Raw genomic sequence first — 12,780 nt, forward strand, 5'->3', positions numbered from 1 at the left:
AAAGTCCAACAGCAGTCCGGAGATTTCAAAGCAAAATTGACACATTTGATGCGAAAGTTGGCCGACATTCTACCTGCTACACCGGAGATCGATTGCGATGGGGAGATGTGGTCATGCGGTGAAAGTGTCACTGATGATTCATGTATGTATTTTCATCATTGCTATGTTCTCGCACTAACACACGTAGATACTGATAAAGATCTGGTGAATAAGCATGTGCCATTACCAACAGAAGCTGCGCTGATGGAGAGATCGGCACTGGCATCGCAGAAAACAACATACACAATTTCAGAAGATACATCCACGGAACTCGACTAGAGCGGAAAACCATCATTCTCTGACCACTATTCGCGAACTGATGAGGAGAAACGACACAGAATGACTCAGGAAATGCTGAGGCTAATTCATGGTACTGGTGGTGAGAGCGACGATGGAGACGTGTACAAGGAGGCGCTCGATGGTTCGAATAGACAGACAGGTACAAACAGAAGAGAATTGTCTGATGGAAAGCGCTCCATGAATATGGACTCATCAGATGGTAAACCTGCTGAGACCGCGGGGCTCGATGAGGTCAGATTGCAGACTGGATTCCAAAAGGAAGAGCCGTCTTGCATCAAGGATGACGATCGAGACATGGAGGACTTCAATAATAAGACTCACAGTGAAAGTCCAAGCAAGGAGGCCTGTTTCGAAAATAATCCGACGCTTGGGCATAGCAGACGAACCAAATTCCAGAATCACACTAAACAAAGACGCATCGGGGGCAGAGTTTCAGAAAACCAACCTGATTAGGATGATGCCTTGATGGAAGAGGAGTAGGTGAAGGGGATCTGAGGAAGCCTTCGTGTATTATACATAGCTCTTATGAAGAAACAAAGTTATTTACAGAAAACGCAACACTGGGTGATGACAAAATGCTTTTGTCACTATGAAGATATGAATACTAGTATTTCAAACTTCTAGTCTTGTAAATACACGAAAAGTTGGCGTATATGTGCAGTTTCTTTGGACGAAGTTAACAAACAGAGAACCTATATTGCTTCAAACATTGAAATTTCATTGCATGTCCTTTTTTTTCCCTCGTGAAAACTGCCATTAAATCCCTTATTATCCTACCATCGCACAATTCATCACTTTATAACAATCTAGCATTAGAGTCTGGCCGTCTTACCCTCTTTATCCGCTTGCTCCCTCAATATCCTCTTTAAAATCTTCCCACTTGCATTCTTCGGAATAGCCTCTATAAACTCGACTCCCCCGGTCAATTCCTTATATCTCGCTAATCTCTCTCCACACCATTCTTTCACGTCTTTCTCCTCTAGATCCTTACTTTCCTCGCCAGATCTCTTTACTACATAAGCTCTGGGCATTTCTCCATCTGCATCCGATCCCTTGACGCCAATAACAGCTGCATCTACTATCAATGGGTGCGAGAGAAGTACGGACTCGATCTCTGGCGGTGCAACTTGGAAACCTCTCACTTTTATTAGCTCCTTTTTGCGGTCTACTATGTACCATGTTTTGGTCTTTGAGTCGCAGTAAACGATGTCGCCGGTTTTGAAGAAGTTATCGGAGTCGAAGGATAAACGGTTAGCTGTTTCATTTTCAACTGCAAACCGGTTAATTTTAGTACGCTTATTCGGTGGAGAAAGCCTGCAATAGCCCGAAGATCAATTGAACAATAAAAGGGGGAGGCAGATTCCCCACATCGGTTAAAACTTTGAAATTGCTTGGAAGATTGATCTTATCAAGAACAATAATAATTTCATCAAGTCAAATAATGATAAGAGTCCACAGTTTCTCGTATCTTGGGAGGTAATGTTTGATCTGCTAAGTCGAACTTTCGAATATTCTGACAAGGAAAACGGAGACTTACAGTAACCAGCGATGATAGTCGGACCGCGTACACAAAGTTCACCGCGGACGTCATAAGCTGTTATGTCATTTCCATCCTCGTCGATAATTCTAGTTGATGATTCTATATCAGCATTTGATATTGAAGCAGGAAAGGGGCAGGAAAGCAAACTTTGCATCAATATTTGGTAGCATTCTCCCTACACTACCCGTTGTGTCGTCCTCCCAGAACCAGAACTGGGCACAGATACAACTTGTCTCTGTCATTCCAAAAGCCTGAGTTAGTGTTGCTCCCGGAGCACATAACTGTTTCAATTTCTCTTGGGATTCTTTCCCCATAGGCGCTGCCCCAACCCCCGCGTGTTTAATGGATCTTAATTTGTCTCCCGCGACACCGGACATGATGATTGCAATTGCGATGGGTGGGACTACCATTATTTCGTTTATCTGATATTTCTCGGCATTATTGAGATAGGGAATAAGTTCAAAGCGACGCATTACGACAGAAACATGTCCACCTTTCAAGGCGGTTGTATGAGCAACTGTTTTCTGATTTAGTGGTTCTCTGTCAGGAAATCAATGATGGGCTACACACCAGGGATACAAGCTACATGAAACATCGGTAGTGCTAGTATTCGACGAATCTGAAGTGATTTTGTTAGCATTTAAAACTTGTGATGAATAGAGCTAGAAGCGCCAACAGTATACGGTCTCGGCGCTTGTTCATAAGCAAGAACACTGTTAAAGACCAGGAAGTTAGTATTGCCTATCAATGGCAGGTTTCGGACGAAAGTGAGGAACAAAGGTTACATCAGGAAACAGAAACCAACGGATTTCATGAGTGGGCCTTATGATCCGGGGACAGAAGTAGGTGTCAAATACTGCAAGACTTGTGAATCGTTTACGTACTGCTGCGCAACTAAATTGAAATGGGACAACGCCGCTGCTTTCGGTGGCCCTGTAGTTCCACTACTAAATAGCCTAGCAGCAGTTGTCTTCCTACTTGTCTCTTCATTGTCAAATCTTACCCAGTCTTCCTCGCCATGCTTCATCAAATCTCTGAAAGATTTGAAAGAATCAGGAACCGTTTGTCCGAGGACATCAAAGATCCAAATACTTGAAGACTGGATATTACATTCTTTGGCAGCGGTTAGAACATTCGTGAGAATCTCAGGCTCTGCGATAAGAAACTTTGCTCGCGAAGTCTTGATATGATGAGTTAATTCGTGGGAAGTATATGATGGATTTGTGCCCGTATATACTCCACCCGCTGCTATAATACCTGTAATCATACGACGTGAGTTAAAGTAAAATCAGTGGCATGACATAAGATTGAAGTACCTAGAAAGATCATGGAATAATAGATCTGCGTTTGTACAGTTAGAGACTTTCGAAACTAGAGGGACTCAAACTTCTCACATCATTAAACGAATGTAAGCACACACAGTCACCCTTCTTCAACCCAGCAGCATGAAATCCCGCGACTAATTGACGGATGATGATTCGAGCTTGGCTTGCAGATATGGATCGAGAGGGATCTGCCGCATCGATATATATCTACAAGTATATCAGTATATGATAATTTCAACCAGTTTACAGAAGGGTGTCTTACCATAGCATCTTGATCATAGGGAACATTATCAAATGTCCATGACAAGAGATCTTTTGTAGGTATATCCACCGTCTTCTCAGCTAGAAATACCATTTTGAGGTTTGAGTGTTGATGTTTTTAGTCGGGTTCGAGTTGTACAGAAGATAAGTTAATAATGTTTGGGAAGAAGAAGTAAGGAAATCATCAAGTAAATACTTTCAAGCACTACCAACAGTTGTACTACAAATTGTGATGATTTAGCGAATGAGATGCGTTAAAGATTGAGTATCACGGCTTTAAGTTGTAATAGTTCTAGCCGACTCTGTTTAGCGGCCGAGTAGTTCCTGGTTGGGGAAAGCACTTGTCTCGGGGAATCACTTGTCCCTCAAGCTACCCCGATCAATCTTTGGACTACAAAAATTATCTTATCACCATCCCTGAACTGTCTCATTTGATTCAAGTCCAACAATAGCTATGGAGTATATCATATTGGCTTCCAAATCAATAGTTGTATACATTAAATAAGGATTTTGTAACAATACATTCTTATTTTGATGAAAAGCACATCAAAAAATGTTAAAGTAACAAGTACTTCTCCCGAACAAGGGAGCCAACTATTATATTAGACCATCAGAAGTTGGGGGCCCTGTTTTGGTAGGGCTGGCTATGCGCGCACGCGGACGGCGGTACATGATGCTCAGGGGCGATCGCCATGCAGTCATACTCTACACCGATATCCGAAGGAGATTGAATCGGAATCTCCATCAATAAGGTGAAGATTTCAAATGCCCATATATGTAAAACCTATCAAAAGGGGGTATTCGGCTGTTCAATGTAAAGTATTCTAATGGCAAACCTTATTTCCAACATTCCATGACAGCCACCTACCTACCTGGGTATTTGAAGTTGATATCTGAAGTTGATATCTGAAGTTGATATCATAGCTTATTTCAATGTTTAAGATAAACTTGGATGTCCATGATGCTTTTTTCGAGTCATTTAATGCAGAGTATCTCACCAAGAAATTGGCATTAAGGATTGACAACGAAACTATGAAGCTATCGAGTGTCCAGGTTAGCGCCAAATATTCACAATGGGAATTTGGGGCTCATTCCCATTAACTTTTCTTGGTCTGGTAGGTAGAGTTAATAAGTCATTCGGAAAATAATAGCTAGCGTATTCATAAAGGGTTCAATTGCTTTCAAGCAAGTGTCAAAACTTCCCGTCTGTTGCATATCTTAGCTCAGGATTAAAAACAGGGAAATCATATAGTTTACTCGGCCAGATAACTTGATATGAAGATAATGAAACAATAGCCCAAAGTTTGTTTGTTGTTTTCTGGAGTTCAAAGCGGCTGAGAATTGCAAAGCCCCATTCATCTCTTGTGCCAAGCCAGCAAACAGGTTTTGAGGAACCAAAGAGGTCATCGGCATCATCCACTGCCAGCCACATCGTGTGAATACTCTGGATATATTTATCATGAACAATACCCCCATATCAAATCTCAACCACAATATTCCACAAATACAAACACAATCGATATCTCCATCTTACTTACCAGCCACTGCCCACACAACAAACCAAATCACATACTCATACCACATAACTCGCAACTATGCCTTTGTTCTGGTCTAAAGGAGTTGGAGGCAGAAGATTCGGTGCAAACATAACTGCAGATAGGCATGGTGTCAGAAAACCTGTCTGGCGTATGCGTCTTTGCGGACTCAACTGCTTTCGTTGAAGAGCAGTAAGTTCTATCATATCTCCACTGTTATCAAGAAGAGACATTCTAACAGGATATCAGTTCAAAACACCTTTACAACGCGTCTTGCGATTAGTAACGAGAAACGATACCTTGAATTTCTTTGGGAGACGACACAGGGATGGAATGGAAGACAAATTTTGAGCTTGATGTGACGGAAAGGCGTTAACCTAGCGACTGGATTTCGAATATCTGAATTTTCTACATTCAAGTAGTCTGTTTCAAGATTGCAATATGGCAATTAGTTTTTACGATGGGATGAGGACTAGCATTTAGCGAATAATACCACATTATCACTTCAATATAAGGGGGTCGACAACTTGTATAACGAGTGAAGTGAAGAGTACTCCGTAGTATGTATGGCTCATATGGGTTAAGATGTCCTCGAGATGCCCCATGTACTAGCGCTATCTCTGTCCCACCCACTATTCTCTTATCTAAGTCACGTGTCAATAGATAGTGAAATTATTTTCTAGTTTGTGACGGCATTACTTTTTCTTTTCCATTTTCTGGTTCAAGACAATATATATTCAGAAATACAATGTCATGCAACGTCTCGCATCTTTTGTCATGACATCAATTCCCAAGAAAGTTCCTATTCCTAGGAAGGGAGTAGACTATAGAGGCAAGGTTGTACTGTGAGTCAAATGTGTCGCAAATGGCAGTTACGAATTAAATTAACACTACGGAATAGTGCTCCTATGGTTAGGTCCGGTGAACTCCCTTCACGATTACTTGCTCTCCACTATGGAGCAGATTTAGTCTGGGGTAGAGATTCTACGCTCGTACTAGCTGGCCACATAAACTGACAAGCCTATAGGCCCTGAAACGGTCGATCGATCCATGATTGGGACGACACGCAAAGTCAACAGCCGTCTTAATACAATCGATTTTACCCGAATTCCATCCCAAGGCCATAAGGAGAAGAATGCAAATCTAAACGAAAGTCTCATCTTTCGCCTACATCCAGAACTCGAAGGCAAAAAACTCATATTTCAAATCGGCACATCCGACCCTGAACGAGCAGTACAATGTGCGCGTATAGTGGCCGCAGACGTGGCAGGCATAGACGTAAATGCAGGATGTCCGAAACCCTTTAGTACAAGTGGCGGTATGGGGGCAGCTCTCTTACAGACCCCAGATAAATTATGCGCCATTCTCGAAGCTTTGGTCAAGGAAATCGTGCCGGAATTCGAGATTGGAATCAGTGTGAAAATTCGATTGCTGGAAACCCCCGAAAAAACTGAGGCTCTGGTACGGAAGCTTTGCGCTACAGGAATTACAGGACTCACTATTCATTGCCGAACTACACCAATGCGCCCGAGAGAAAGAGCGATTCGAGAGCAACTTAAAATGATTGCAGATATCTGTCGGGATAGTGGCGTCGCTTGTTTGATGAACGGAGACGTGGAAAATAGAGATCAAGCATTGAAATTAGCCGAAGAGTACGGTACAAATGGCGGCATGATTGCTGTTGCTGCCGAAGCGAATTCAAGTTGTTTCAGAAGTGAAGCCGACGGTGGTATAGCGCCCTGGGAGGAGGTGGTCCATCAATACATGAAATTTTGCCTGGATACAGAGAACAGATTCGGAAATACGAAATACCTTTTGAACCACCTGATACCGGGAAAAGAACCAGTTTATAGAGCTGTTCAGCAGTCTAAGAATTACCAACAACTATGCGAGCATTTAGATCATAAGGCTTTGCTCGAGCAGGCAATCGATGTAGACGAGAAGATTGGGATCTCTGATAAGCAGGTCGAGGAGCATAAGCTAAAACAAGCGCAAGCAAAGGCGGAGGCAAAAGCAGCAAAGAAAAAGAGAAAGAATACTGAAGATGATGGAGGAGAGCAAAAGAAGAGTCGAAGTCTTGAGGATCCAGCCGATTCTTCGTCTTTGGGAGAAGTGGAAAATGCACCTCTTACCGAACTTAAGTCAGAGATGGCGATCAGTGCTTGAGATTGGTTTGGCGCATATAGCCATACATACATTTGGGTTATAAATGAATATGGGGAGCATTGCGAGACTTTAATTTATCTCAGTGAGGTCGGAAACGGAAAACAAGGGGGGCGTTCTGGGTCTAACCGAGAAGATATACGCATTTACATGGAGTTTCACGCATTGTGTGCCTAGGTAAATCATATATACAAACTACTCTGTCATATAGGAGTTTATAAGCAATTATTATTTTCGAATAGCATACAAACTAGATACTTGCAGACATTCATGAAATTGCAGTGTCATCATGGACCCCAATTCCGTTATCCAGGTAGCCATGCAGCCTGCTTGGAAAACAATATACGGCATGCCTTTGCAGGCAATAATCTTTGAATTTACCAAAAGTAACGCCACGACATTTTGCACTGATCTGCATCCTTATTAGACGCCGAGTATCTAGTGTGCCTACTAGCGGCCCGGATACACTATTATACCGAGCACTAGTATCAGAGTGGACAAAATGGCTTGTCTAGACTCTAGCTAGCAAGTTAGCGGCAGACGTCATACTTGGAACCTTAATGAAGGCACCTACATCTATAGCTTGATGAAGTCCTTCTCGCAATACAGCTATTTTCCTTGCTCACGTCTTCTCTTACCACCTTAATCTTTTAATTTCCTTTTTGCACACTTTGTATACATCAGCAATTCAAACGCCATGTCTACAAACGTCGGAATGTCCTCCTGCTGTCTGTCGGGCAAAGTGCACGAAGGTACGCCCACAGGAAGGGTCGAAGTAATCAATGATCTCTCCACCTACATTGCGGAGCCCCAAGACGGCTCGAAAGCCAAGACAATCATATTTCTCGTCGACAGTACGTGCATCCACAGACACCTCCATTTCCGTCCCCACCCCCACTAACCCCTTCACCAGTCTTCGGCTACGAATTCAAAAACGTCCGTCTCCTAGCCGACAACTACGCCAAAGCCGGGTTCTACGTCTACATCCCCGACGTTCACCGAGGAGACAGCATTCCGCTTTCCTTTCTCCAGAGCGTCGAGCCGCCCCTCCAAATTCGGGAGCAGCAATCGCTTTTGGAAAAAACCAAGGCCACCGGCGTGGTCGCCACCACGCTGCCGCCCTGGCTCGTCAGACATCGCGAGGGAGTCAGCAGACCGCTTATCTCCTCCTTCATCGCGCACATTCGCGGGCTTCCCGGTACGGGAAAAGTGGGCGCGTTGGGATTTTGCTGGGGAGGACGCTATGCGATATTGGCTGCGCATGGAGAGGTTGACGCGGCGGTGGCGTGTCACCCGTCGTTGGTTTCTGTGCCGGCGGATTTCGAGAGCGTGGCGAAACCGTTGAGTTTGGCGGTGGGGGATCAGGATAGTTTGTTGGATCGAGGGACGGTGGGGCAGATTCAGGATTTGATGGCGAAGAAGACGGAGTTGCCGCATGAATTGAGGATTTACGAGGGCCAGATTCATGGGTTTGCGCTGAGGAGTGATTGGGGTGAGGAGAGGGATAAGAAGGCGATGGATGATTGTGAGGAGCAGGGTATAGAGTGGTTTAATAAGTATCTTGCGTAGCGCAAGATGGACTTTGTGGTATCTGAGGATCTACGATTGGAGTATCGAGAGATTGTTAACGAGGATTTAATGTATATGTACTACTTTGATCAGAAACGAAGCTATTTATAATGGAAGACAACTTTGAGTAATTAATATGTTATCTTCGGTGGGTACGGTGGGTATATTTGTTATGGGGTGAGTGTAAGTTAATGTTGATATTAGAATGTGTTGAATATTTTGAATACTTCAAGTCTTTAAAATACTTTGAAGACTCTAAATGTTTCATATGCTCATAATCTTTAAAATGCTCTGAATGCTCTTATAGACCTACTTGTATATTCTAAGACGTAGATGATAATAAGCTACAAATAGATCAAATAGACATGTATACTAGCTTATTGGTTGAATTCTAATGTGAATTTAGCTCATCTACGTACACCCTCATTTTCTTGCTATTCAGCTATACCCTAATTTATACAGAAATCCAGTTCATTGGCTAATACCCTGTAACATACGAAAGACACGGAAATTTAAACGACTCGAATTTTTACTCCTAAGAACTTGGCACGCCATTCGTAACACTCCCATATGGCTCCGCAGGATAATCACCAAAGCAAGCATACTCATACTGAGCATCCTTTGTCGATTTACTCTGCACGTCCAAGAACGTATCCAAATCGCACCAACCATCCAACCTATCAGCCCCACACTCTGGAAAACTGAACCCTAAAGGTAACGTTCTCTGATTGAGGATAAAGTGTACATACGTAGTTTCCTTTCCATCTACGTATGTCCTATCTGCTGCTAGAGGTTTTGGTGTCTTGATAATCTCTATATCTAATCTTGCGCCAAAGGGTTCCATGTGCGAAACGGTCAGGTTGTGCGGGCCAGGATGATGGGTAGCTGGTAGGGCTTCAGCGAATTGTGTGAAGCCGAAAGCGGTGAGAATCGACATGATGTTTGTGTCGTGGGAGAAATCAAAGTAGATGGATTGGTTCAGGGGAAAGGTAGCGATGTTGTTGTCCAAGGTAGTGTTGATTTGGGAACCGGAGTAACCCAAGGTATGGTTTTGAAGACGGGCGACTACTTCTTGGACATAGCCGATTCCAACAGCGCGACCAGTAGGAGAAGCGAAGGAATTTCCACCCGCGAAGTAAAGGTCAATCGCGTATTCGAAGCCGGCCCATTCTTCATAGGTAAATAGATTGCAGAAGGCACTGTAGCCATATGCCACCTACATCATGTTAGACCATGGGGAATAGATGTAAATAGAAACATTATACTCACAGTCTCATATGGGCACATGGTTTGTGCTGCGTAGGTATCGACGACAGTCCAATTGAACTCCGGCGAGACCATGGACTGGAAACGAGCGGTGGCATTCTGTAGATATGTAGCTACCCATTGGTTTGTAGCATTGTTTCCTCCAGCACTTCTATAATTGTTTGCATTAGGACAATTATCGTAACCTGCCAAGCTGTTATTGAAGCCAGTCGATTCAATGATGACTTCGATAGTGACATTATTTGTCCATTCGAGACCAAAGAATCCAGCCATGAAGTATTCAGCGCTCTACCATTAATTAGTGTCATGTTAGGATTTGCGGAAGTGACGACAAACCTTGAGCATTCGATCTTGAGTGGTAGTGCGAGCGATAATTTTGCTGTGAGGGTTATATAATTGAGCGTATTGATAATAGTGCAAAATGCCACTATCGTACAGTTCTTGCCTTCCACGAGGAACTAGAATCTCATGACCTAATTCGTACTTCCAATCATTCAAAAACGACAGAGCCCCAGTAGCATCGATTTTTCCCGTGTAGTTTGCGACCTTTTCACCAAAGGTTGCAACATTGCTTCCTGACGTGGGATAGCGTGCTCCATGGCGTGAAAGCATCTGGAAGTTATCAGCATATATGATATTTCTGTATAATTTAGAAACATGTTGCCGAAGCTTTTAGATGCACATAAAGAGCTTAAACAATGGAACCTCCTCTAGAGTATCTAAACGATATGTATACATGTCTTGACCGAGGTTAATTATATATACAATTCCACTGGGAATTTATTAAACACTCAAGTGGAGTTGGTCAAATTGAGAACCACATGTATTCTCGAATATCTGAAATTCTTACCTGAAGTTGAGCAATCTTAGCTCCAGGTGGTAATGGATATTCTGCAACGCCAAATCCAGATGGATTAGGCACGTAAGGAGTGAGATGTCCCATAAGATGGAAAATACTGTCATTCTGACCTTGCCCTACAATAGGCTGGGCAGTCTCGAGAGGAGTATTTGGCACGAAAGTCACAGTTGGTGCAAACGAGACTGGATTTGTCTGGGCCTAAATCAAACAGTAAATTAATTTTGAATTCATAGAGATTCCTTATAATCTAAAGCCAGGCGGGCTGTCCCTGTTCTATTACTTACTAGGAAAGGAGCTCTACCCGTCGCTGTTGGTCCGGCCCAAAGTTCGGGAGTTGTCTGAAAATACTGCGGAACATCGTTTGTAGAAGATGAACATGGCTGTTTCTCGGGAAGCAAGGCTGAAGCCGTCACACCGGTGAGGGACAATAAAAGTATTTGATCCAAGAGCATGATGTACGAAGCATATAGGAAAGCGCAAATAACGAGAAAGAGTGCAATCTTCCGAAGCCTCTCAGTATGATGAGATCTCGAGCTTCCCAAATACTTGGAGCTCTGGAAGCTTGACCTCCCTTTATATTGCGGCATAGCTTCTCCCAAAGCTACCACGTGTGATGCTGTGCAGTTCTATTAGTTCATCAATTGTGATATCAACCTTGTGAGTGCTTTATCAGTAAGCGTTATCGAAGCAGGTACGGGGATATTAGTGCATTAGTGAAGAGGGGGAAAGTATATATTCCTGTTGTATCGTTGTACTTTTGTACTTTTGGATTGTTGTTGGACGGGATTGGAAGGGGTAAATGTATGAAAATGCACGGTGATGTTGTCTATCCAAGCTCTTCCTCAGGGTGAAATGTCTGGGTGCCCGTGGTCGTGGTCGTGGTGATGGCGATAGTAAGACAATATTAATGTTAAAATGATAGTGGCTGGGAAGACGATAATATAAGACAATTCGTAGTATTCACTCCCACATGTACATATAAAAGTATCACGACTATTTACTCGTGCTAGGTATTGCAATTCTCGATGCTGTTGAAAGATTGACATACCAGGTAGATAGGTATACTAGGTATATTAGGTATATCCTACAACGGTAGTATGATATCTTCATCAACCACCTATGAATAAGGTTATAATACAATACAATACAATACAAATACAATATAATACAACACAACACAACACAACACAACACAACACAATAAACAAAGGCTTCCTTCCTATTCTCTCCAACTCTATTGCAAGAGCTTTTGAACTCAAAAGTATATACATAGTATTATTCCATTTTAACTCATTTTCATTCGTTCCATTCCATTCATAATATCACCTACCTACCTACCTATAGATTATATAGGAGAAAACAGAGACCCAAATTCATCCTTATAAATTCTATAAGAAATCAAAACTTTTGATTCTCTGAATTGAAGGAGAACAACTGGGTTGTTGAAGGGCTTTGCCAGTCGTCAATTCTAATTTGCTTCTTCTCCGATGAATAGTCTATCTTCCTATGTATCTCATTAATCAACAATCACAGAAGCATTTTCATTTCAATTCGGTAGGTATCATCATCAGCCAGTCTATTCATAGAACAAAAAGAGGTCCAAATTGACCACCATAACAAATTCTCTAGTTAAATCAATTATAAACAAAACTATAAGAGTCAATAGTATCAAGCAAATCCTTAGATATTATTCAGTTATAATACCATCCAAACTTTTTAATTCCCTGACGTGAAGTGGAACAATTAGATTATTGAAGGGTTTCGTCAGTCGTCTTTTTCTCCTACAAATAGCCAGTTACATATAATGACGTAAATGCAGAATCGAATCGAGTAGTCAACTTAACACAACCACCCATCGATTGCCACAACATTTGTACATGAGGAAGGTACCCTACAGTTGCTCACCCGGTTTATCATTTATAA

The 12,780-nt window shown here is 42.5% G+C and overlaps 7 protein-coding genes across 7 annotated transcripts; 5 read left to right on the forward strand and 2 right to left on the reverse strand.

Annotated features, from left to right (window-relative positions):
- Positions 1-48: 48 nt before the first annotated feature.
- On the forward strand, positions 49-318 carry Bfra_000879 (uncharacterized protein; the record flags this gene model as incomplete). The annotated part of the gene is made up of 2 exons (XM_037331323.1): positions 49-142; positions 188-318. 2 exons carry the CDS (start codon positions 49-51, stop codon positions 316-318), a joined length of 225 nt encoding a protein of 74 aa, XP_037197656.1.
- Positions 319-378: 60 nt separating this feature from the next.
- On the forward strand, positions 379-792 carry Bfra_000880 (uncharacterized protein; the record flags this gene model as incomplete). Its single annotated transcript, XM_037331324.1, has 1 exon — positions 379-792. One exon carries the CDS (start codon positions 379-381, stop codon positions 790-792), a length of 414 nt encoding a protein of 137 aa, XP_037197657.1.
- A 359-nt stretch (positions 793-1,151) lies between these two features.
- Positions 1,152-3,559, reverse strand: Bfra_000881 (putative amp-binding enzyme protein; the record flags this gene model as incomplete). Its single annotated transcript, XM_037331325.1, has 8 exons — positions 1,152-1,609; positions 1,877-1,965; positions 2,027-2,396; positions 2,450-2,498; positions 2,556-2,592; positions 2,764-3,136; positions 3,267-3,411; positions 3,467-3,559. The coding sequence occupies 8 exons, from the start codon at positions 3,557-3,559 to the stop codon at positions 1,152-1,154; spliced, it is 1,614 nt and encodes a 537-aa protein (XP_037197658.1).
- A 1,501-nt stretch (positions 3,560-5,060) lies between these two features.
- On the forward strand, positions 5,061-5,362 carry Bfra_000882 (uncharacterized protein; the record flags this gene model as incomplete). Its single annotated transcript, XM_037331326.1, has 2 exons — positions 5,061-5,151; positions 5,250-5,362. The coding sequence occupies 2 exons, from the start codon at positions 5,061-5,063 to the stop codon at positions 5,360-5,362; spliced, it is 204 nt and encodes a 67-aa protein (XP_037197659.1).
- A 391-nt stretch (positions 5,363-5,753) lies between these two features.
- On the forward strand, positions 5,754-7,166 carry Bfra_000883 (putative trna dihydrouridine synthase protein; the record flags this gene model as incomplete). The annotated part of the gene is made up of 3 exons (XM_037331327.1): positions 5,754-5,845; positions 5,902-5,975; positions 6,028-7,166. The coding sequence occupies 3 exons, from the start codon at positions 5,754-5,756 to the stop codon at positions 7,164-7,166; spliced, it is 1,305 nt and encodes a 434-aa protein (XP_037197660.1).
- Positions 7,167-7,860: 694 nt separating this feature from the next.
- Bfra_000884 (putative dienelactone hydrolase family protein) lies at positions 7,861-8,732 on the forward strand (the record flags this gene model as incomplete). Its single annotated transcript, XM_037331328.1, has 2 exons — positions 7,861-8,017; positions 8,077-8,732. The coding sequence occupies 2 exons, from the start codon at positions 7,861-7,863 to the stop codon at positions 8,730-8,732; spliced, it is 813 nt and encodes a 270-aa protein (XP_037197661.1).
- A 535-nt stretch (positions 8,733-9,267) lies between these two features.
- Bfra_000885 (putative acid phosphatase protein) lies at positions 9,268-11,444 on the reverse strand (the record flags this gene model as incomplete). The annotated part of the gene is made up of 5 exons (XM_037331329.1): positions 9,268-9,948; positions 10,002-10,286; positions 10,335-10,610; positions 10,849-11,055; positions 11,142-11,444. The coding sequence occupies 5 exons, from the start codon at positions 11,442-11,444 to the stop codon at positions 9,268-9,270; spliced, it is 1,752 nt and encodes a 583-aa protein (XP_037197662.1).
- Between the last annotated feature and the right edge of the window lie 1,336 nt (positions 11,445-12,780).

This window comes from Botrytis fragariae, assembly GCF_013461495.1.
Source record: "Botrytis fragariae strain BVB16 chromosome Unknown tig00000001, whole genome shotgun sequence".
Classification (NCBI taxonomy): domain Eukaryota; kingdom Fungi; phylum Ascomycota; class Leotiomycetes; order Helotiales; family Sclerotiniaceae; genus Botrytis; species Botrytis fragariae.